Source organism: Carettochelys insculpta, chromosome 32 (assembly GCF_033958435.1).
Source record: "Carettochelys insculpta isolate YL-2023 chromosome 32, ASM3395843v1, whole genome shotgun sequence".
In the NCBI taxonomy this organism is placed as follows: Eukaryota; Metazoa; Chordata; order Testudines; family Carettochelyidae; genus Carettochelys; species Carettochelys insculpta.
In genome coordinates this window covers 5,803,753-5,828,477 of record NC_134168.1, presented here as the reverse complement: position 1 = coordinate 5,828,477, position 24,725 = coordinate 5,803,753, and the positions used below count along the sequence as shown (strand labels likewise).

Below are 24,725 nucleotides of genomic sequence, written 5' to 3'. Positions count from 1 at the left end.
GGCTGGACTCGATGACCTACTGAGGTTTCCTCCAGCCCTGGGGTTCTATGATTTGGCTTCTCCACAAACCACTGGGGAGGGGACTGTGCTTGGGGCACCAAGAATTTGCAGGAAGATAAATCTGGGTAGCAGGGGGTCCTTTGTTCCCCCGGGAAAGGCAGAACAAGATTCCAGGAAGGAAACCAAAGGCTGACCAAATCCATCAGGAAAAGAAGCATAGGGAGCCAGCTCCCAGCGGTAGCGGTGACATCAGACCTAGCCTGACCGCCAAACTCCAGTGACTAGGCTCAGGGTGGGGCTTCTGGGAGAGAGTCTCTGAGATCACCCCAGAGGACAGATGGGACGGACCTGGTAGGCGAATATTCATGAAGCCAGGTATCCTGGAAGGTGAATATTCATGGAGCCAGGTATCCTGGAGCAGAACAGACAAAAGAGGAAGTTACCATCTGCAGCTGAGAAGCCTCAGAGGCCAGCAGGGCACCAGTGCAGGAAGGAAGCCCATGGGAGGAGGTGGCTTTCGGGAAATCTTCACTCCTGACGCAACACAGCAGGGGAATTCCTTGGTGGCTGGGTAGATGACCTGCCATTTCTTGGGTCCTCTCTTTCCAGGTTCACTTCCTCAGCTCCTGCTCAATATAAACCTCAGGCCTGAGACAGACCCACCAGTCCTAGTTGCTGGAGTCATGCCAAAGATGGTGCTGTTGCTTCTGCTCGCCACGGCTGTTCTGCCGCTTCATTCCTGTGAGTACAGCTGAGAGTCTGTCTGATTTCCCAGCCCCCAGGAGGGTGGGTTCGGGGTTTACACTGGGAGTTGGTCGAACCGTAAAACTGGGGAAAAAAATCCTTGTTTTCTCCCCATAACGGTGCACTTTTTTTTCCAACTAACGAGATACCCTAAAAAAAATTGTTTCAAAATTTTTATTTTTTAACTGGGCTCATATGATTTGAGGTGTTTCCATTGACCAGAAGCTTTTTTTCTTCCTGATTTTTGGATCCTATTGAGGTGGTTATCACCCTCATTTCATGAGCGTTGCACCGAAAAAGCAATTTGGATGCAAAAGCTTAAGCCAGCACCAGCTTTTATTTTCTCCTTTGTTTTCAGGTGCTTCCTGGAAATCAAAGGACTTTCGGCGTGGGTAGATTTTTTTATTCTTTCCTTTAAGTTCCGTTTAGAGGATCCCTTTCCATTTAAAATATTTTAAGAAGTAATTCACTCCTTTTCTAAACGAAGGCACGTTTCAGCACAAAAAGGGGAGACATTTCATTTTCCAGTGACCAGGATGGAAACTTGGCCACTTTTTCCAGAAAAGAAAATCCTTTTGATGCACCAAAATTACTCTCATTCTTGGGCAAATTTGCCAATGTCTCATACATGTTTGCCCGGCTTTAGTGATAATAAATGATGAGACCAGGGCTACTGGAGACCACATCCTATGCCTGGGGTCTGGAGACAGAATTAACCACCAGGATCAGACAAGTACCAGGAGATGGGAGAATAGGGTTTGGAATGGGGGACTAAAGAGTATCCACGTCCTCGTTGTCTATGTGGGGAGATGGCCTGGGAGGGCCCCACAGACAGCCCTACGGATGAGTGTGTGTGGGACGAGGGATGGATAGACAGGTCCATGTGGGAACAAGCAGATGTACAGAGAAACCTGCATGTGATAGAGAGGTCTGGGTGAGGTCGGGGCTGATGAAGGGGGAGGTTTTGCTGGTGGTGGGGGTCAAAGATTTGAGCCAGGCTGGGATGAGAAATTAGGGTCTGGGGTGCTCTGGGTCCCAACCTCCCTTTTGAATCCCTTCCTGCCTATCCCCAGCTCGGGTGATCGGGGGCCAGGATGTCTCACCCACCTCAAGACCCTACATGGCCTACGTGCAAATCGGGTCCACAGGACGCTGCGGAGGGTTCCTGATACGGGAGGATGTGGTGGTGACGGCGGCTCATTGTAGCTGCAACCTGGGGTAAGAAATGCGCCTTCCCCCACCCCAAAGCCATCTGGGCTCCCCTCCCTCCATGGTACCTCTCAAGGGAAGTGCCCCATGTCCCATTCCACTTCTCCACAGTTGCAAAGAAGTCATTCCTTCGCCTTGGGCTGGATGGAGCCTCGTGCCCCTGGAGGTGAAAGGCCCAACGTCCAACCCTCACCCCTGAATTTCCCATTTGGAGGTGAGGTTGGAACTGGCAATATCATAGAATCATAAACCACTAGAACTGGAAGGGCTCTCAAGAGGTCCCAAAATCCAGTCCCCTGCTCTTATGCCAGGACCAAGCAGCATCTAGATCATCCCTGTTAGATATTTATACAACCTGTCCTTAAATATCTCCAATGATGGAGATTCTACAACCTCCCTTGGCAATTTATTCCTGTGTTTAACCACCCTGGCAGGTAGGGAATATTTCCTAATGTCCAACCTAAACTTTCCTTGCTGCAGTTTAAGCCCATCACTCCTTGTCCTACCTTCAGTGACCAAGGAGAACAATTTTTCTCCCTCCTCCTTGTAACACTTTTTTAGGTACTTGAAAACTGCCATCAGCCCCCCTCTTAGTGTTCTTTTCTCTAAACTAAACAAGACCAGATCTTTCAGTCTTCCCTCATAGCTCATGTTCTCTAGACCTTTCATCATTTTAGTTGCTGTTCTCTGGACCCTCTTCAATTTCTCCACATCTTTCCTAAAATGTGGTACCCAGAATTGGACACAATACTCTAGTTGAGGCCTAATCAGTGCAGAGTACAGAAAATAAGTGACTCCTCAAGTCTGGCTCACCACGCTCCTGTTAATGCATGCCTGAATTATGTTTGCTTTTTTTTTTTTTTGCAATGGTGTCACACTGTTGCCCCAGAGACGAGGAGTTTATCAGACATGAAAATTATGCATTTCCCATGGTGCCTGTTGTACTCTAAGGAAATGTCTATGTTTACTTGAAGATTGACATATTGATGATCAATCTTCCAGGCTTCAATTTAGTATGTCCAGAAAGGACGCTCTAAATCAAACTGTCCTGGTCCAACCATCAACCCCATTACCCCTGGCAGTCGTGACAAGTAAGGGAAGTCAACTGGAAAGTTTTTCCTGTCGACCTCCCACTGTGGCAAATATCAATTTTAGATACACCAATTCCAGCAACAGAATTCTCGTAGCTGTATTTACGTATCTAAAATCCTTTCTCTCTCCTAGAGTTGCCTGGGCCTTAATCCCAAATCCACCAAACTGGTTCTCCCCTGATGGGGTGAACAGCCCAGCTGACATGTTTAGCCAGTCCAGTGAGGACAACCCCTATGACTGAGTGACTTTACTGAGCTCCATCTAGCTTCTTCTCAGGTCTTGGCCCTTGACCATCCCTTCTCATTCCAGACTCTAGATTGTTCTTCATTTGTCCAGAATCCCCGAATTGCCATTGGGGATCTTCGCCCTCCTGAACGGAACAAGCTTGCAGGAAACTGACTGAGATCAGGGCTGGGGCTCAGCCGCCGTACCAGAAAATGATCCAAGCCCCAGGGTTTTCATTCATAGTCATCAGCCGTCAGTTCTTTTGTGTCCCTGGCTATTTTTTCAGAGTCAAATGGGGAACACCTAGATAAAGAGATAAAGAAAAGATGAGGAGATACCCCTTCTCGTGTGCTGCTGAGACTGGAGGAGGGAAGGAGGCGTCCAGGGGGACTGAGCAGAGAGTTAAACATCTTCTGGACTTAAACATCTTCTCTAATGAATTAAACAACCTCTGATGTTCCACATGAGGACCTCCATCTCTGGTCATTAAGGCAGATCAGGGCCTCCTGCTGTGGCTGTCCAAATCCAGTAGATGGCAGTGGTACATAAAAGAACCTCTTCACTCCTTTTTTATTTGGATGTTTCCCCCTGTCTGATCTGACTTGTTTTTTCCTCTTTTGACAAGTAATGTTGGTATTGGACCATTTCCACCTTGCTGAATAGACCTTGTCAGCTCTGGCCCTCCCTCTTACTGGGACCCCACTCTTTAAATACCCCTCTGAAACCACCCCCTGTCCTGCCACTCATGCATCTGATGAAGAGGGCCTTTGCCCACGAATGCTGATGCTCCAAAATATGTTAGTCTATAAGGTGCCATAGGACTTTTTGTTGTTCTCGAAGCTACAGACTAACACGGCCACCTCTCTGATACTCTGATCTTATTTCTGGCTCAGCCCAGGCTAGTCACTGGGATTCTCCCCCTTTTAAGCAACTTCCCGGGCTGTTAGAAAGCGATGCCCAATTTACAGCTTTCCATGTTCATATTCCTTCTTCTGCCATATGTAAGTCATCGATTTACGGATTCCAAGATCATTGCAATTAATATGTAAGATCTTCTGCATAACACGGATCAGAGAACATATTTGAATTAATGAAACGTTGCCAGAGATGGGGAATACACCATGATCTTTGGGAAATTGGTCCAATGGTTAATTGCTTCCCCCATGAAAAAACTCATATGAGGAAACCATCCTTGAGAAAGAAAAAAAGAAAACAAACAGCCCTTCTGGATCTGAAACCTTCTTGATTTTGAGTTTCTCTGTACAGTAAACTCTGTCCTAACCGGCACTCTATCACCCAGAACTCTCACATAACTGGCATTTTAATCCTACGTATGTTTTAGTTATGTTTTCCATATGTACAATGTAGTGAAAGTAAATACAAATAAATATGACAGATGCAGTCGGGCTATGTCTACACAAAAGGGTTCTTCTGGCAAAACTGGGCTTTTGTTGGAAACCATGAGTGGAACGTCTACACACAAAATGTGTTTTGTCAACAAAACTCAGCACGTCCACCGGCAACATTAGACCTCTCTGTGCTCAGGTATAACGCCTTCCTCAACAGTTTCCTGTTGACAAACCAGTCACGTCGATGCTTCCAAGGCCCTTTTGTAGACAGACAGGGCTTCTGGTTCACCAGGAAGCCCTGTTTGCAGAGCTTCTGGTCAGCTGTTCCATCGAGAGAGGGCCGGGCAATCTGGCTACTCTCTGTCGACAGACGTTTTGCCAGGAAATCCATTCCAACAGTCACTTCTGTCGACAGATGTTTCTTGTGTAGACGTAGCCTATACATTTCCATGACTGCTGTTGGCAAATAACGTACTTTGCTTCCCTTTTTGTTTCTTTCTTAATATCTAACCTTGTTTTTCTTTAGTATTATGCATTGCTCGGTGTACCTCTCTGTTATCCAGAATATTTGAATATCCAGTCCTGGGGCTGCCGGATACGGAAGAGTTTACTGTACAAGGCAGATTTTCCAATCTTTTGACTGCTTTTTTCTGACCTAGTCAACCTCTTTCTTGAACCATAAGTTGCAGAACTGAAGAATAGCTCATCCTGCATAGAACGGTCAGATGAGAAGTGTTTTGGGGTCTCTGTGGCCAACCAGTGGGGAGAAAGGGGAAGGCCATCCATATACAGGTGAATCAAAGGGTCACCATGTTACAAAGATGATGGTAGAAATCTTCACAGGACAGGCACTGGGCTGGTGTCCTTTCCTAAGGGACTGTGTCAGCTCCATGCCACTGTGTAATGGTCTCTAACAGCCCCATATTCTCCCCTTGGATTTTCCAGTGACATCTTTGTTTACCTGGGAGTCCAAGACTTCTCAAAACCAGGACAGACCTGGCAAAGAATCCGAGCCCGTCGCTGGGTCCAGCACCCAGACTTCAACAATGAAAGCTTTGAAAACGACATCATGTTGCTTAAGGTACCATCGCCCGTGGCGTCACAGTACTATGGCACTTTGCCAGATCCCATCACCACACCCCTCATGACCTCACACTGCTGTAGGTACCACCCCCATCCCATCACCCCGCCCCCAGTGACCTCACACTGCTGCAGGTACCAACCCATCCCATCACCCCTCCCCCAGTGACCTCACACTGCTGTAGGTACCAACCCCATCCCATCACCCCACCCTCAGTGACCTCACACTGCTGCAGGTACCACCCCATCCCATCACCCCGCCCCCAGTGACCTCACACTGCTGCAGGTACCACCCCCTTCCCATCACCCCGCCCCAGTGACCTCACACTGCTGCAGGTAAAGCCCCCATCCCATCACCCCGCCCCCAGTGACCTCACACTGCTGTAGGTAAAGCCCCCATCCCATCACCCCGCCCCCAGTGACCTCACACTGATCTAGGTACCACCCCCAACCCATCACACCACACAGAGTGACCTCACACTTATTCCCTGGACACACCTGGCTCTGCTTTGTCTGGGTATTGCTACTCCTTGCTAAATCTGATCTTTGTGCTGATCTGGGTCTATCTTCTCTCCCTCGTACATGGCAGCTCTCCTACGACGCTGAGCTGAACGAATGGGTGGGGACCATCCCCCTGCCAGAGGCCAACCACACTGTCAGCCCAGGTTCCAAATGCAGCGTGGCTGGGTGGGGTCGGACCGGAATGAACACGACCAACAACAGGCTGCAGAAGGCAGAGCAGGAGGTGGTGTCCGACAGCCTGTGCAGGGAGCGGTACCCACACTATGACCCCACCACCATGCTGTGTGCCGGGAACCCCCATGTGAAGAAGGCGGCATTCCAGGTAAATATCCACCTGCCCAGAGACCCCAGAGGTGCAGCAAGCAGATCCAGGGAAGAAGGTGTTCAGAGGCCCCCATGGCCATGTCCCTACCATTTTTGACTTCCTAAGAAGGGAGACGAAGGTGTAGCATGGAAATGAAGCCTAGCCAAGGAGCACAACTCATTGAATATCCCAAGACATGCAGCTCCCAGAGTTAGTGCCCTCCTGCCCGGCGCTGTTGGACACTGGATGACCTTTAACTTGGGCTCAAGCACTTAGGGAGAAATAAGGATTGTTGTTCTGAGCTGGTGGGTGATCAGCTTGGAGCAGCAGAGGTTGGAGGGACACCTGGATGTGTCTAGTAATGGAGAGAAAGCTGTGCTAGTCTATGTGCTACCGCTGCTTTTTTGTTCCAGGTGTGTCTGTTGGTTGCAAGAGCACCTTCCGCCACCAACGGGATGTGGCTGGGAGTGAGATAAGGAGATCCTGAGAGAGAGGGACATTTTAATGCCAGTGGGGAAAGCTCTGGTGGGATCTCAGCAGGAGCCTGGTGCCCAGTTCTTGCCAGGCCTGTCGTAGAAATCGAGGCACCTTTACTAACAGCAATGACATTACTCGTTTCTTCAAATGTTCATAGAATCCTAGAGTCCTAGGGCTGGAAGGGACCTCAGGAGGTCATCAAGTCCAGCCTCCTGCCCAAGCAGGACCAACCCCAACTAAATCCTCCCAGCCAGGGCTTTGTCGAGCCAGGACTTAAAAACCTCTAGGTATGGAGATTCCATCACCTCTCTAGGCAACACTTTCCAGTGCTTCACCACCCGCCCGGGGAAAGAGTTTTTTCCCCCTAATATCCAACCTAGACCTCCCCCTCTGATCCTTGTTCTGCCATCTGTCACCACTGAGAAGAGCCTGTCTCCATCCTCTTTAAAGCCCCTGTTCAGGAAGTTGAAGGCTGCTGTCAAATCCCCCCTCACTTCTCTTTTGCAAACTAAATAAACTCAAATCCCTCAGCCTCTTTTCATGGGTCACGTGCCTCAGCCCCTGAACCATTTGGGTTGCCCTCTGCTGGACCCACTAAAGACAGGGCTAGAAGTAATCATCTTAATCTGCAGCAAGGGCATTTTAGGTTGGCTCTCATGGGAATCTGCAGTTTCTGATTGGATATTATAAAAAACTTCCAAGCTGTCAGGATCGTTAAGCTCTGAAACAGGTTTACGAAGGAGGTCGTAGAATCTCCATCACTCAAGGTCTTAAAGACCTGTTTGGACAAACACCCGTCAAGGGTGATGTAGATTTATTTGCTGCAGCCTCCAAGTAGAGAGCAAGATGAGCCTCCTGAGGTTTCTTCCAGCCAGACATTTCTATGAATCTAGGAAGCTAGCTGTAGAGCTCTACTAAAATGTTTCATTTTCTACCACTTCAGCAGCCACCTCTGGTTTCCTAGCAGCTCATTGCCTTCTGGGAGCCATAGTTCCGTCGTCCACTTTCTCTTATGTCGCCTCTGCCTGGACGACATCTCCCACAATGCTCTGAGTCATGAAATTCACATGACGTCCAAAACATCTCAGGCAGAGGCATTTCTGGGTTGCTTTAAAAGCGATGAAATCCTCATGAGATTCAAGCATGGAGAAGAGAATACCGATGGGAACTATGAGTCCCATAAATCAATGCATGGGTAGGGAAAAGTAGTTCAACACTGTGTTTGACCGATTCCCCGCCGTGGAATGGTCTGAACTGGGTAGAAAGGAACCAAAATGGAATATTAATTTTTAATTTTTTCATGAGACAAAATGGGAAAAACATTCTCAGAAGAACCATACATTTTAATAGAAAATGTCAGTGCTATGGAAACTGACTTTTCCACAGCTACTTAAGTCTGCCCATCTCTAGATTTCTCTGCCCATGAATTTTCAGGATGGTTCTGTTTGGTGGCTATGCCTGGACCTTGAGTGGTAGAGAACACTTTTCCCAGTCACAATCTCCAGAGGACAGGCCAGGCTGGTTTAATAGCAGTCACTGATGTTTTTCTTTTTATTGGCAGGGTGATTCCGGTGGGCCCCTGGTATGTGACAGGGTGGTCCAGGGCATCGTCTCCAATGGAGACCTGAATGGACGTCCTCCCAGCATATACACAAGAATCTCCAGCTTCATCCCTTGGATCGATGAAACTCTACAGAAGTTGAGTTAGGAGACACTTACCGTTACAGGGCCAACCAGGCTTCATGCCTGTTTGGAACTCCTGAGAGAGTTTGCATTAGTTTATTTTATTTTTTTTTAAGTGTTAGAGAAACACTATGAACAGATCACTCAAGAAATCTCATAGTGGCTAGAAATACCCCTTCGAGGGTTGAAATTTTGCTCTGTTTGATTGTCGTGCCAAGCAGCTTATGGAATCATAGAACACTGTAACTGGAAGGGACCTCGAGAAGTGGTGGAATCTCCATCCCTAGAGGTTTTTTTGAGTCCTGGCTTGACAAAGTCTTTGCTGGGTTGATTCAGCTGGGGCTGATCCTGCTTTGAGCAGGGGGCTGGACTCAATGACCTCCTAGGATTCTGTGATTCTGTGAAAGGACCTGGACAGCCAAATGAACCAGACCAAGATGACTGGACGGTGAAATGGTTCTGTGAAGGAAAAATCATCATTTCAAGGATTTTTCACGTGTTTTGAGCCAAACCCAACTTCTGCTTGTTTTCTGTATTTTATTTACTTTTTTCTCCTCCCCTCTCCTGACAGCTATTTAATTATTTATTATTTATTATTGTGATACTGACCGGAGTGTTGGAAAACCCAAAAGGAAGGGAACCCGGAAAGCACGGATGAGAGATATTGGGGGAAAAGTCTTATATACAGGTTGAACCTCTCCAATCCAGCATCCATGCGACCTGACCTGTGCTGGACAAGAGAATTTGATGGCCCACACCAGGTTATTATTTTCTCCTGGCATTACCAAAACTTCCACGGCTTACTGGGCTCTTAGAAGACATTTAGGGATAAATCACAGCTAAAGAACAGCACAGACCACTGAGAGCCAGGACTGATAGGTGTAAGCAAGTTTTATGGGAAAAAAAGAAACTTGGCCACGCCCATAGTAAGAGGTCATCTTGTTTACCAAACTCATCCTGGATTACAGATGTTTCCGAATAAGAGAGTTCCAGCTTAGAGAAGTTCAACCCGTACTTCCAAATATTTGGTAAATATCAAAAACAGATGCGTGTTTTGGAAACAAAATGACACTTGAAAGGAAATAAATAAAAGAGTTAAACAGTGCTTTATTTGAACCGTTGGTGCTACTTTTTCCATCGCCGGCCTGTAGATTGGACATTCTGTGTGTGATTGATTCAACGTTCCACAGGAAAATACAATGATTCAACAGGAGAAACTATTTCACCAGGAGGGAGGTGAAGCACTGGAAGGTGTTACCTGGAGAGGTGGTGGAATCTCCGTCCCTAGAGGTTTTTAAGTCCTGCCTTGACCAAGTCCTGACTGGGATGTTTTAGTTGGGGTTAATCCTGGTTTGGGCAAGAAGCTGGATTCTATGACCTCCTGAGGTCTCTTCCAACCCTAGGATTCTGTGATTCTAAGGTTAGGGATGTAATGAAGCTCTGGGCAGGATAGGAGGAGGCTGGGTTAAGCCATAAGTTTATACTTAAGAAAGCCTTCTGGTATTGGCACCTCAGAGGTGTTTAGGTGGCTAACTCCCATTGAAACCACAAGGAGCCCGAGCACACATAAGGATCTAGATGCCTTCAGCAGATCACAAAGCGCTTTACAAAGGAAGGTTGGTACCATTAGCTCCAGAGGGGGAACTGAGGTGCCATGACTTACCCCCGCCCACCCAGCACCAGAGCCAGGAACAGATCCCAGATGTCCTGAGAGACAGGCCTGTGCTCTGTACTGGGCCATAACAAACAGCAACTCAGTCAGGGAGCCTCAGGCCCCCCAGAACTCTGCACCGCACTTAAATTTCCCTTCCCATCTTGTGTCCCCTGCAATCAATGAAGAGCTGCTACCAAGATCGCCGGCACTGAATTCCCTCCTGACCCATGTCTCCTGGGCAGGTGCTGGTACCACTAGAGCAGAGTAGAGCTCTGGCTACAGGGAGTGGGGATGAAATGTTTGCAGGCCTGGAATTACGCCCACTCCCAAGTCCAGTGGCCATGGAGGAGATATAGACAGAACCAATCTGTGTGCCTCCATCCGCTCTCCGTCTGCTCCCCAGGACGGAGCAGCCTTCCCTGTAAAGCTGTGCACCTGTCTACCCACCTAGATGTAGACCATCACCACCTCCTCCCATCACAGAGCCCTTCGAAGCTGTCCAGGGCCCCTTCCTCTTCAGATCTGGACTATCCTGCCCCAGCACAGATTTTATCCAGGGCCTGGGCACCCTTGACCCAATGGGGTCAGTGGGAAACCAGTTAATAATCCTCTTCATTTGGATAGAAACAGGGCACAGTGAAAGGCCCTGAGACCAGTGGCTCACATTCTAGGTCTAGGAGACCACAGGTGACTAGAGAGAGCCTGAAGAGGGGCAACGAGGGAACACTGGGATGCACACTAACAGGAACCAGCTGATGGTTGTCTGTCCCAGTCTGGATCATCCCTCCCCTGAGCATCACAACCACGGATGGTCCATGGACCCGGGCTGCTCCAGGGCAGGTTTGTGATGCATGATCTTGGCCGGAGAGCCGTTCCAAACAGAAGTGGGATTTTCTCCCCACCTGAATAGCTCCTGGCTATGGTTACTTGGCACAGGGGGCACACAAGGGCTCTCTGAAAGAACGCTTCACATCTGTGCTGAGATGCCTCCTGGAAGGTCTGTCCTGCCAGCTCTTTTGGACACTTCTGTCCCCAGGGTGGAGTAGTAACTCTGTAAATGGAAAACTAAAAACATTGTGGCACTTATTTCCCCTCCAACCAAGGCCTAAGGTGTGCTTTGTTAGCAAAGGTGGCCCTGGTGTCAGCGGTGGGATACCAGAGTCACAAGTGCTGACAACACGCACTGAACTTTGTTTTTACTCTTGTGATTGATGTTGTGTTTCTAGAAGCCCCAGTAAAAGTACTCCAGTAGTGAAGGGTGAACTCCCCTGGGGACCCAAATCCCCACTGGTAACAGCCTCTCAGAGCAGTCACGAGCTGGGAGGTTGGCAGCCTTCTTTCAGTTCCAAGGACAACAAAAATTACTTGCTCTGCAACTTGATTTTTATTCATGGCTGGCTGAAAGCAGAGAACGACGTGCAGCAGGCTGTGTGGCCGAGCAGAGACAGACAGGTTAGAAGGAAGAAATCAGCCCCTGAACAGGTGGGAGTGATACTCAGTGGTTAGAGCATGGGCCTTGTAAAGCCATGGTTATGAGCTCAACCCCTGAGGGGGCCTTTCAAAGGTCTAGGGCAGGTCAGATTAAAAAAACAAGAGAGGGGACCTCTTGTGTGTGCAGGGCAGGGGATTCAGTGATGACTTCAGGTGCCTTCCAGCTCTATATGATACATATAAGGGCTCTCCCACTGTAAGTGCGGGAGAAAAAGTTCAGTGGTTAGGGCATTGGCCTAGAAAACTGAGAGTTGTGAGCTTAATAATTGAGGGGGCCTTTCAAGGCTGGAGGATTTAATAAAAACAAAAACCTGTCAGGGATGTTGATAGGCCCTGTTTTGAAGGCAGCAGACTGGATGACCTTGCAAGGTCCCTTGAAGCTCTACGAGATACATATGACAGGTTTCTTTGTCCATAATTTGGTAATTTCTCTTCTGAACAAACTCTTGCAGCCCTTACCATGGGTGTATGGGATGGGCAATGGCCACCCCTCGAAAATGCTGGGGGAGCATAGGGCTGGCTGCAAGTTTAACACAACTTAGAAGGTCAGGTAACCATGAACATGTCCCATAAAAGGTCGCTTGACCAGGCGACATGGGGAAGAGCCACAAACCACCAGGTTCCACCATGGATTTGTGTTGGGTCTGTTCCTCTCTTGGCAGCAAATCCTCTGCTTCCCTCCTGAGGAGAGAACATAAGGACCTCTATGGGCATTTTTAAGGGACCCTGTGGGAGCTGGACTAGAGTTGGAGCTCCTAACTCCCCTAGGCTCACTGCTCTGATGCACGTGGTCTGGATACCATCTAAATGGAGTGAATGGTAGGGCTGAGTTTGCAGGGAGGGGAAGGCTTAGGTGACTTGCAAAGCAGAACCGTTGCTCGGGTTTCTCTAAAAGAGGACTCAACCCCTGCTCTGGCGCATGCAGAGATTCCCGTCTGGGCTCAGGACTCCAGCTTCTTCATGGTCTCCTGTATCCAGGGCATGAAGGTGGAGACTTTTGTGTACACCCCTGGTGGGGTGAAAGGCCCCCAGGAGACGATGACCTGGGCGGTTCCTTCACGCACCAGGGGGCCCCCAGAGTCGCCCTGTGAAAAGGAGGAAGAAACACGTGAATGATGGGTCTCACTGACAGGACCCAAAACCCCAGCCACCCTCAGGGTGCCCCTCCTCGAACCCTAGAATCCCAGGGCTGTAAGAGACCCCTGGAGATCACCGACCCCAGCCCTCTGGCCAAAACAGGACCAGCCCCAACTAAGTCATCCCAGCCAGGACTGGGGAAGCACCGGTGTAAAAACACAAGTTTGCCCAGGTGTGATTGTACCTGAGGTTGGTCCTACTTCTGGATACTTGAGTCTCAGCACCCTTCCAGCCAGAGAAACCTTCTCAGTTACATCCTGAGGAGGGTCCATACCTGCCTGTCCCCAGCCCAGAGTCCTACAGAGCTGTCCTGAGGCTGTGAGCCTCTCTCTGCCCTGGGTCCGGTCGATGGGCCAAACCCTAGCTGTTGTCATTGGCTGCAGATCCATGATTTACCCAGTGCTCGGTCTGCACCATGCTTTGCAAAAGGCCCTAGAGATACATCACCCTCCACTCAGGAGATCAGACCCCTGGATTCACTTTTCACAGACCGTCCTACTCACTGCTCTTCCCCTGTGACCTACGATAGTGCCAGAGCTCCCAGCTCTTCCATCACCTGATAACCCAGACCTGCCCCAGCATCCCCAGCATAGAGGCACTTACCCTCCATTGCAGTGAGCAGCTGTCAGCACAAAGTTCTCTGACACCAGGAACCCTCCACAGCTCGATTTCCACATTCCACTGTGGGTCTCCAGATAGGCCATGTAGGGTCTGGAGTGGGGCCTGGCTTCATGTCCCTCGATGATCTCACCTGGAGGAAGAGCAGTTCACACAAAAAGCCCCATTACTTCTCTGTCTTGGGACCGACCTTCCCGTTCTGAGGGGGAGTCCCAGCAATCTCATCCCACCCCCCATGATGGTCTCCCGGGGGGGACACCTGTGGACAGAAAACTATCCACTGCTCAGCTCTGCCCCACACTGGGCACTTCATGGGGTTGGAGAGTAAATGCAAAGCTCTGACCTCTGGATGGACAATCTGTGTCAGACGTACCAGGAGTGGGTCAATAATTGTATTGCCTTGAGCTAACAACCTGGTGGGCTAAGGTCAACCCAAATGAGTCCAGGCAGTTCCCAGAAAGTCACTGGCAGGTCTTCTGTGGATTCTTCATTTCCATCAGCCCCAGGAAGGATGCTCTAGCGCTCGCTCACCAAAGCATTGGGGCGAGGGAAAGTGGTTTCTACTCCATGAACGCTTTTTTTTCCCACTTCCTGCCTGAAGTGTTCTTCTGAAACTGGTTCTTTCCCTCCATTTTTGGGACATTTTTAAGTGAAGATTTTCCTGTTTTGGTCGCTGAAAAAGAGGTCATTGGGGGACTGGAAATGCAAAGGAAAAATAGAAATCTTTTGGGATCAGCACTGGAGACATCACCCAGGTGGGCGGTGAAAAGTTCACCTTAAAGAAACAGTTATTTGCATTATTGAGGCACGTAGACTCGAGATCAGACCACCTCATTTTGTTGGGCATTGTCCAGACCCCTAATCCCTTCCCCAAACAGCATCCAATTCAAAGTCACGGCCTCAATAATTCTTGTGTTTGAAAGGGAAATCTGAGGCCCAGAGAGATTATTCTCAAGGGTGTTGAATGCCAAGTTCCCATCAACAACCTCTGAAAATAACAGGCACTGGGGCTGCCTCAGGGTCTCCTCAGAGATTCCTGGCTCAGCTGGAAAAAATCCCCAGTCTCTTGAGTCCAAGCCTGGATCGTAGCTCATGGCCGTTGTTTCACCCGCCTACCAGTGGCTCATTGCATCTCTCCTCCAGCCGCCCTGCTGGCTGCTCGCTGGGCCCTCCAGTGGGGAACACTGTTTGCCAGTGGGGTCCCATGGAAATCCCAAATTGGGACTGAGCCATCCAACCCCACAGGCTGCCCTGAGAGCCCCAGCTTCACCCAGGAGAGGCTGCAGGGTTCACAATTGCCCCTCAGTCCCAGCAGGGTTGAGGAAGACCTCACTGTAGCCTACAACTCCCCAACCATGTTAGGGCCTCTCTGCACACAAGCTTCCTTCCCCCCACTCACCAGCCCAGGCCCTGTGGGGCAGAAGAGAAGTCCAGGAGAGCAGTCCCAGGATAAAGAGCATCATCATCAGAGACGTCCAGGGTCAGGGATAGAGCCTCTGCCTCCACCCTGAGGTTTATATGGACCAGGTGGAGGCCAGGGCAGGGCAGGGTCCTGCTTGACACCTCCCACTTGAGATGGGCTAGGGATGGAGATGCCCACTGGGGACACCTCAGGTCACAGCCATGCCCACATGGCAGGGAGGTTGTGTCACTGCTCTGGAGACCTAACACCCTGGCTGGCTGCCGTGACTCATGGTGTCCCTCTCCAGCTGTCTGCATGAGGATGTGGGTAACACTGCATGCCTCCGGCTGAGGATGTGGCTAGCGCTGCCCCCCACCCAACGAAGAGTGTCAAGAAGTGTCCTATGGCTTCCTATATGTTGCAAGACCTGACTCCCAGCACCCTCCAGAGACAAGAACACATGCTGTGACGCCTGTCTCCAGGCCCCCACACATAAGGCCTTGCTAGGGGAACCCTAAAGAACTGAAATCTAGGGACCCTGTCCGACACCTGCTGCTTGAAGATCAATTGTTTAAGGAGAAATGGTCTGAAGTTACAGAGGGGGAGGTGTAGGTTGGATATTAGGAAAAACTGTTTCCCCAGGAGGGTGGTGAAGCACTGGAATGCGTTGCCTAGAGAGGTGGTGGAATCTCCATCCCTGGAGATTTTCAAGTCCCGGCTTGACAAAGCCCTGGCTGGGATGATTTAGTAGAGGATGATCCTACTTTGGGCAGGGGACTGGACTTGATGACCTCCTGAGGTCCCTTCCAGCCCCCTGATCATTCTGGTTGAAGAAAATCCCACGGGTGTTTGCAACAGCTCCCCTTCCAAGAACGTGGCAGTGGTGGAGGATGACGTGTGTCTCAGGAATCCTGACGGGACCTATCGTCACTATAACGCCTACACCGTGATGCATGTTGGGAGGCTGGGACAGTGTAAATGTGATCTCTTCTGGGTGCCTCTGAATTAGCGAAGCTCTGGCTGCTGCGGTCAGGGCTCTGAGTGTAGGTGGGGTCAGGACCCGGCATGATATGTGTGGCAGCGATGGATGGAGAACTGGCTGAACATCTGGGGAAGGCAGGGATCATGATGGCTTCCAAGAATGAAGTGAGGGAGACGTGGAGGAGTGGGAGCACCCCGAGACTGGCTGGGGTCAGGAACGTTGTGGCTGAGCCCTGTTCTCTGTGTATTTCTTTCTCTTTTTCTGAGAGCCCCCTGGTGCGTGAAGGAACCGCCCAGGGCATTGTCTCCTCGGGGCCTTTCAGCCCCCCGGGCGTGTGCACAAAAGTCTCCGTCTTCATCCCCTGGATACAGGAGACCATGATGAAGATGAAGCCCTGAGCCCCACTGGGAATCTTGTCCTCCTCCGGGGACACCTATATGTAGGTCTGGTCCACAAAAAGGGTGAACCCTCCACACAAACTGAGCCCCCTCCACCTCAGCAGTCTGTCCATTCCAATAGTGCCAGGGCCCATGTGCACCAGGGCAGTGAGCCTAGGGGAGTTAGGAGCCCTGGCTCTAGTCCCGCCCCCATAGGATCCCTTAAAAATCCCAACAAAAGTCCCGACACACCCCCCATCACTAGTGAAGAGCAGGGGAAGAGACCCAAGACAAATCCCTGGGACAACCCGGTGGTTGGTGGCTCTGCCCTCACGTCACCTGGTCATGTGACCTTTTATGGGGGAGACTCATCACCTGCAGCCTGCCATGTGCTCCCCGGGCCTTCCCCAGGGGTGGCCATCGTCTCTCTCATGCACCCCTCTTCTCAACCCCTGGTGGGGGCTGTGAGAGTTTGTTCAGAGGAAGGGAAATCAGCAAATCATGTGCTGGAATGATTTCAATTCATGTGGTGATTGAGTACTTCCTACCTCTCCTTCTCTGCTCTGCCACACAGCCTCCTGTGTTTCGCTCGCTGCTTTCTAGGCGGCCATGAATAAATATCAAGCAGTAGAACATTTGATTTTTTGCTCTCCTGGGAACTGAAGGAGTGCTGCCAGCCTCACAGCCTCTGAGTTGTTCTGAGAGGCTGTCCCCGGGGGAATTCACCCCTCCTAGATGGACTAGTTCTTACTGAGTCCGCTAGAAACACAAAGTTAATCACAAGTGCAAAAGCAAAACACTGTGTGCTTTGCCAGCTCTTGTGACTCTGGTATCCCACCGCTGACACCAGAGTCACTAGTCTGCCAACAGAGCACACTCTAAGACTAGTGTTGGAGAAATAAGTGCCAAGCTTTTGTTAGTTTCCTGCACACAAAGTTTGTGGTCCATAATGTGCTCCAATGCAGGGACAGAAGTGTCCCAAAGAGCTAGAAGGACAGACTCCACCATGAGGCATCTCTGCCCAGATGTGAAGCCCTGACTCAGAGAGCCCTTGTCTCCCTCCTGGTGCCCACTCCACCAAGTGACTGTTACCAGGAGCTGTTCAGGTTAAGAGAAAATCCCAGTGTTGTTTGGAACAGCTCCCCAGCCAAGCTCATGAATCACAAACCTGCCCCAGAACAGCACAGGTCCATGGACCATCCATGGTTGTGATGCTCATGGGAGGGATGTCCCAGACTGGGACACAGAGCCATCAGCTGATTCTTATTTGTGTCCATCTTAGTGTTCCCTGGTTCCCCCTTCTTGGTCTGCCTGTTGTCACCTGTGGTCTCCTGTGCCAGACCTAGACTAGGAGCTTTCACTGTGTTCTGTGTCTGTGCCCAGGCCATCCTTAGGACTGCTCCACACGCCTCAGATCCTGACCAGATCAAGTTTCCCACAGCCTGTGCTTAGAGTGAGGGAGGCTGGATGAGCAGCCCTGCCCTGACTCCTGGTCAACACCCCTTCTCTCCTAGTCCACCTCAGCATCTCCATCTACCACCATCTTGTTGCTGCCAGCTGATTTTGCAGGGATGGTGCTGCTCATACCTGGCATGGGCCAGCAGGGAGGGGTCAGGTGTCTGGACATACCCAGATGTGTTCCTGGGGCCAAAATTTTTGCCGACCTAAGACAATTCAGTGCTGCTGTTTTCTTCCAAGCACCAAATTTCAGCCCTTCCCCAGTATCCTGTCCACAAGGGCTGTGAATAGAACCATTGAACCCTAGGGCTAGAATGGACCTCAGGAGGTCATCACATCCAGCCCCCTGCACCAAAGCAGGACCAACTCCAACTAAGTCATCCCAGCCAGGGCTTTGTCAAGCCGGGTCTTACAAACCACTAGGGATGGAGATTCCACCCTCTCTCTCAGTAACTCATTCCAGTGCTTCACTTCCCTCCTGGTGAACGAGATTTTCCTAATACCCAACCTCCCCCTCCCGCTCTGTATCTTCAGACTTTTGCTCCTTGTTCTGCTATTTGTCACCACTGAGAACAGTTTCTCTCCATCTTCTTTAGAGCTCCCCATCAGGAAGTTGCAGGCTGCTATCGAAACACCTCTCGCTGATCGATATCAGTGCAGCCCTGCTGTCCTGTGTGTCGGATAGAGGTGTGTGGCTCTGATCTCCCCGATACCAGCCTGCTCCAGCCATTATGGAGGTGACAAACAAAACATCTCTGCCCCACCCCACACAACAGATGACCAGAGGTTGAATCTTCTGCTGGTCCCATCGGTGTATGAATCCCACCCCCCATCAATGGAGTCCCAGACCAGTAGAGGAGGTGTTATCTCCATTCATCACACAGACCCAGAAGCATCACTGGTCCAGCCATGTCTGCATCAGACTTCCTCAAGGGCCAAGAATGGATGGCCCCAGAAAACACACAGCTGCCACCCGCCCAGCAGCCCTCAGAGCCACGTGGAGTACAAGGTGGACGCTCTGGCATAGTCTGAAAGTGGCCACAAGCTCCGACTGCTGTCGTTTGGTCCACCAGGGCCTGGGACAATTGCCTGGGCCACATTGGTGGGCCTGCCTGCAGCAGTGTGAGGTCACTGGGGGTGGGGTGATGGGATGGGGGTGGTACCTGCAGCAGTGTGAGGTCACTGGGGGTGGGGTGATGGGATGGGGGTGGTACCTGCAGCAGTGTGAGGTCACTGGGGGTGGGGTGATGGGATGGGGGCGGTACCTGCAGCACTGTGAGGTCACTGGGGGTGGGCAATGCTTATTTTCTTATAAATCCACTTCTCTGGTTTGAAACTAATTCAGTCCCCTGCTCTAGATTTTGGACAGCCCCAGCCTGAGCTCTGTCTATCACAGATGGAGGTGTCTCATCTCCTTGATACACACCTTTCCCCTGGCTCTCACCCTCCTGAGAAGGATCAAGGCATTGAACTCTCACAGGAAGCAAAGTTTTGGTCAAACCATGATTCCCACCACATCAGCACACATCTGTGGTGAGAGCCCAGACTCTCATTAGCTACTGAGCCACCTCCCCCAGCACTGCTCCAAGGGTGCACAGCACCCAGTGGTCTATGGCTGCTGGGTACACTGGGAGTCCCAGTTGAATTTGTCCCCAACTAGGCCTGTCACCAAGATGGGACGTCCCCTCTGGGCAAGGATCCATAACTGTGATCCATCCTCTATGGAGGCAGGACCCAGTTGGGCCTGATCTTCCCCTTCCACCTCAGCCTGTGGGTGACATTTCCAGGAACAGAGGGACCTGAGGCACCACAGAGTGGATAGAAACATAACCTTGAGGTGTCCCCATCCCTGTGCTTTATGGAAAGTGGGTTATAACTTTAAATATGCGTCTCAGAAACGCTTTGAACAAAATGCACCTTGTAGCCTATCATTTTCTAAAGTTATAACCTGCTGGAGCTGTGGAAGCCATTCGTGTTCACGTGCCATTTTTGTAGATGAAGTCGTAAGCATTTTCTAACAAACTTGTGCTCTGCGTGTTTATCTTAATGAAAAGTTCAACAGGAGATGTGGCTGTCCTACCATGAGAGCGTGGCTTGTGAGGAGATAGCAGTGCTTAGCCAACAAAGGGTCTTCCATGGGTGTCCACCCACACTTGAAGAACTTTTCTGTCACATTCAGAGCAGAGTGCAGGCAAGGGCTGATTGCCTAAAAAGGACGGGAATAGGTGGTCTCCCTCACGTGCCAATTTCTAACACTGTGAGGACAATGGACTTTCCTCCAGAGGGGAAAAGCATAAGAAGATCCTTCTGTCTTCAGCCTGCCTTGGGAATAGCCTGACACACTCTAAGGAAGGCAGAGGACTTTAAGGCAGACCCAAATCAGTAAGAGATCATTTCTGTTCTGATTATTTTGCCTGGTATAATGACAGATATTTAGGGTATGAACATGAGTAACTAGATTCTTAGGGGGAACTGAATTAGCTCTGTGTTCTCTCTTTTGTTTGATTTGGTATCTCAGTTTGATTTGCCTGTTTTTATTTATAACACCTTAAATCCTACTGATTTGCTTATTAAAAAGCTTCGTTGCTGATAATCAAGCAATTAGTTCTTTCTTTCATTGATACAGGGGGCTGACCTAGGCTACGTCTACATGTGAAGCCAACATCGAAATAGGCTATTTCGATGAATAACGTCTACACGTCCTCCAGGGCTGGCAACGTCGACATTCAACTTCGATGTTGGGCAGCACCAAATCGAAATAGGCGCTGCGAGGGAACGTCTACACGCCAAAGTAGCACACATCGAAATAAGGGTGCCAGGCACAGCTGCAGACAGGGTCACAGGGCGGACTCAACAGCAAGCCGCTCCCTTAAAGGGCCCCTCCCAGACACAGTTGCACTAAACAACACACGATCCACAGAGCCGACAACTGGTTGCAGACCCTGTGAATGCAGCATGGATCCCCAGCTGCCGCAGCAGCAGCCAGAAGCCCTGGGCTAAGGGCTGCTGCCCACGGTGACCATAGAGCCCCGCAGGGGCTGGAGAGAGAGCGTCTCTCAATCCCTCAGCTGATGGCCGCCATGGCGGACCCCGTTATTTTGAAGTTGCGGGACGCGCAACGACTACACGGTCCCTACTTCGACGTTGAACGTCGAAGTAGGGCGCTATTCCCATCCCCTCATGGGGTTAGCGGCTTCGATGTCTCGCCACCTAACGTCGAAGTTAACTTCGAAATAGTGCCCGGCGCGTGTAGCCGTGACGGGCGCTATTTCAAAGTTAGTGCCGCTACTTCGAAGTAGCATGCACATGTAGACACGGCTCTAATGAGCTGTCCCTGTGGAAACTTTTTGCACAGAGAGAGAGAGACGGATTTATTTGGGGTTTTGATTCCCTCTGGGGGTTGATTCCTTGGGTGTTGCATCCCAGAATGACATCAAGCCAGACCATTGGTTAAATAGAGTCTACATTGCTTGGCAGTGGGGGTGGTAACCCCAACTCTCTGCCTTGGCAGGAGAAGACCAGAGGATGTGGCCCAGAAGGACAGGACGATCGGGATCCCAAGAGAGGAAAAAGATGGGTGCCTCAGAATATCCAAGGTGTCTTCTGTGACTGCACCCATCTCAGTTGCCTGAACCTCCATCAAAAGTGTGATGCTGTTGCAAAAGAAGCAAACATGATTCTGGGCTGCATTAACAGGTGTGTTGTGAACAAGACACGAGAAGTCATTCTACCGCTCTGCTCTGCCCTGGTTAGGCTTCATTTGGAGTATTGTGTCCAGTTCTGGGCACCGCAGTTCAAGGAAGATGTGGAGAAATTAGAGAAGGTCCAGAAAAGAGCAACAAGAATGGTTAAAGGTCTAGAGAACGTGACCTATGAAGAAAGGCTGAAAGAATTGGGCTTGTTTAGTTTGAAAAAGAGACGATTGAGGGGGGACATGATAGTGGTTTTCAGGTATCTAAAAAGGTGTCATAAGGAGGAGGGAGAAAACTTGTTCTTTTTGTCCTCTGAGGATAGAACAAGAGACAATGGATTTAAACTGCAGCAATGGCCATTTAGGTTGGACATTAGGAAAAAGTTCCTAACTGTCAGGGTTGTCAAACTGGAATAAATTGCCAAGGGATGTTGTGGAATCTCCATCACTGGAGATATTTAAGAACAGGTTAGATTGATGTCTATCAGGGATGGTTTAGACAGTACTTGGTCCTACCATGAGGGCAGGGCGCTGAACTTGATGGCCTCTTGAGGTCCCTTCCAGTCCTAGTATTCTATGATTCTCTCATCTGCCCAGCCTGGCCTCTCACCCACCTCCTAGGCAGATGCCACACACCACCCCAGCTGTTCCCTCAACATTTTACTCCTAGTCCTGCTTCCCCAGGGCTCAGGCTGGGGAGTTGTAGGAGCACTATAGACCCAGTGGGCCCTGTCTTTAGAGAGTTCAGAGCACCAGGTATGCATGTCCTCCAGAGCACAGTGCCCCAGATGTGAACATCCCAGGGGGGTGCAGGACTTTATATGGTTGGGTCTGAGACATCTGCTGGCATGGCTTTACTGGTACCTAGGTCAGAAAAGAGATGGGAGTAAGGGGGAATGAGATGGGGTGCATCACAGAAGACCCCTTGGGATGTTCTGAGGGGTGTTTATCATGCCACTGAAATCCACCTTCTTTATCTCTGGAGCTCCCCACCATCCTGTCCTCCTGGGCCAGCTCCTCTGGTCTCCTGCTGCCAAGGCACAGAGTTAGGGGTACTGCCCCCACTGCCAAGCAATACAGACATTGTGTGCAGTCCCACAGTTGCAGACCGCACAAAGTCCACATCCCCAGCCAGGTTGCTATCTGCTAGTTCTGCACAGCAGTTAGTATGTGACTCACCCAATGTGTGAACTCCTTTTAAAAGTGCGAACACCTCCCAGCAGGACTCGGGGGCTGTGGTTTAGCTAGAACTGAGTGTCATCTGGGAGTGGAAAAATGAGAAACGCCTCCCTTTCATCCTCCCACCCCCAGGTCTATAAGTGACCCCAGCGGCAGATGCACCACCATCTTCCCCAGACTGCCTCTGAGGGTGCTGCTGCTCCCACTTTCCTTTGCTTATCTCCTGACCACAGGATCCAAGGCAGGTGAGTACATGGGACATGGGTTCCCCCATGCCCATAGACAGTGGGAAGACTAGGGAACATCACGGTCTTCTGTGACTGAGTGGCCAAGGACACAGGTTAGAGGGAACACGGCCATTAGGGGTCAAAGTCTAGGGTTATTGCACTGTTTCCAAACACTGGCTCCTCCCCAGAGTAATTTGCTTTTAGCAGGGCCATAGGGGTGCCCCCATCACCCAGATGGGCTGGGGGAACCAAGCAATAGGGTAAAATGTCAAATAAAGAGGGGCGCAATTGATGAAACCCTAATAAATACCCAGAACACTCAATAAGAGCTGATGTGAATGGAGGGCTGGGATCCAGGAATCCTGGATTCAATCTCTGCTCCTGGGAAGGGAGTGGGAGCTAGTGGTTAGAGCAGAGCCTGGGTAGAATGGGCAGAGGCGGACTTCTGGGTCCATTCTCCAATTCCCCACACTCGGCAGCAGGGATTGGAAGTGAGTCACGTTTCCATTGCACCTGGATGTAAAATGCAGCTACGTGTTCATCCCCCGTCTGCGTAACTCATCTGAAGCAGAGATTCTCGGTCTATTTCTAGGGGTCACAGTGGACCACAAAGTAGATACGAGTCAAGAGAAGAAAAGCAAACATGATTCTGGGATGCCTTAACAGGAGTGTAAAGTGCAAGACATGAGAAGTCATTCTTCTGCTCTGTTCAGCACCGATTAGGCCTCAACTGGAGTATTGTGTCCAGTTCTGGGCCCCAAGAAAGGTGTGGAGAAATTGGAGAAAGTCCAGAGAAGAGCAAGAAGATTGATGAAAGCTCTAGAGAACATGAGCTGTGAGGGAAGACTGAAAGAAGTGTTTTTTCGTAATTTAGAAAAGAGAAGCCTGAGGGAGGTTTTCAAGTACCTAAAAGAGGGTTACAAAGAGGAGGGATTAAAATTGTTCTCCTTGGCCTCTGAGGACAGGACAAGAAGCAATGGGTTTAAACTGCAGCAAGGGAGGTTTAGGATGGACATTAGAAAGAACTTCCTAGCTGTCAGTATGATTAAACACTGGAATGAATTGCCCAATGTGGTTGTGGAATCTCCATTGGTGGAGATATTTCAGAGCAGGTTAGATAGACATCTATCAGGGATGGTCTACGTGCTGCTTGGGTCTGCCGTAAGGGAAGGGGACTGGACTTGATGACCTCTCAAGGTTCCTTCCAGTTCTAGAGTTCTATGTTTCTCTTAAGCACCCAGTACCTTGGAGGCCTTAAACTCTGTGGGGAGAAAGCTGCACTAGCTGGCTGGGGTGGAAGCCTCAACAAACTTCTCTTGGCGGCTCTTCCAGGGGAGATCATCGGTCCTAGGCGAGAATACAGCCAGGAAGAGAGAAAGCTGCTGTGGAGGGTTCCTACGTCCGAGAGGATGTGGTGGTGACAGCAGCTCATTGTAACTGCAATCTGGGGTAAGAAGTGCACCATCCCCTACCCCTGAGCTCACATGTCTCCTAACCTGGAGCCATGCCAAAGCCACCCTCCCTCCGGCATGTGAAAGGTCCTGCAGATACACTGAGAAAGAGCGTTAGAAAGGATCCACCCACCCACACCACTGAGGTTAATGACCCACGAACGGAACCTGAGCATGCACCTCTCCACAGCACCTGTGTCCCCTTATGTTTCTCCGAAACATCACTGTGCTGCTGGGGGCCCAAGCCGTGGCCCTGGATGAGCACAATGAACCTGAGAGTCAGCAGATCCTGGTGAATCACCAAATTCCCCACCCAGAATATAATGATGAGACAATTGAAAATGATATCATCCTTCTGCACGTACCGCCCCAT

At 50.3% G+C, this 24,725-nt stretch overlaps 1 protein-coding gene across 1 annotated transcript; it reads left to right on the top strand.

Moving 5' to 3' along the window:
- Positions 1–692: 692 nt before the first annotated feature.
- Positions 693–9,784, top strand: LOC142004428 (duodenase-1-like). The gene is made up of 5 exons (XM_074982084.1): positions 693–741; positions 1,818–1,962; positions 5,565–5,700; positions 6,289–6,543; positions 8,564–9,784. Exons 1-5 carry the CDS (start codon positions 693–695, stop codon positions 8,708–8,710), a joined length of 732 nt encoding a protein of 243 aa, XP_074838185.1. The 3' UTR covers positions 8,711–9,784.
- Positions 9,785–24,725: the final 14,941 nt, after the last annotated feature.

Excerpts from the sequence above, each read along its gene's own strand:
- LOC142004428 (XM_074982084.1), top strand. The coding sequence starts at position 693 with ATGGTGCTGTTGCTTCTGCTCGCCACGGCTGTTCTGCCGCTTCATTCC. Across the intron at positions 1,963-5,564 it reads CATTGTAGCTGCAACCTGGG|TGACATCTTTGTTTACCTGG; the intron begins GTAAGAAATGCG and ends TGGATTTTCCAG. Across the intron at positions 5,701-6,288 it reads ACGACATCATGTTGCTTAAG|CTCTCCTACGACGCTGAGCT; the intron begins GTACCATCGCCC and ends CGTACATGGCAG.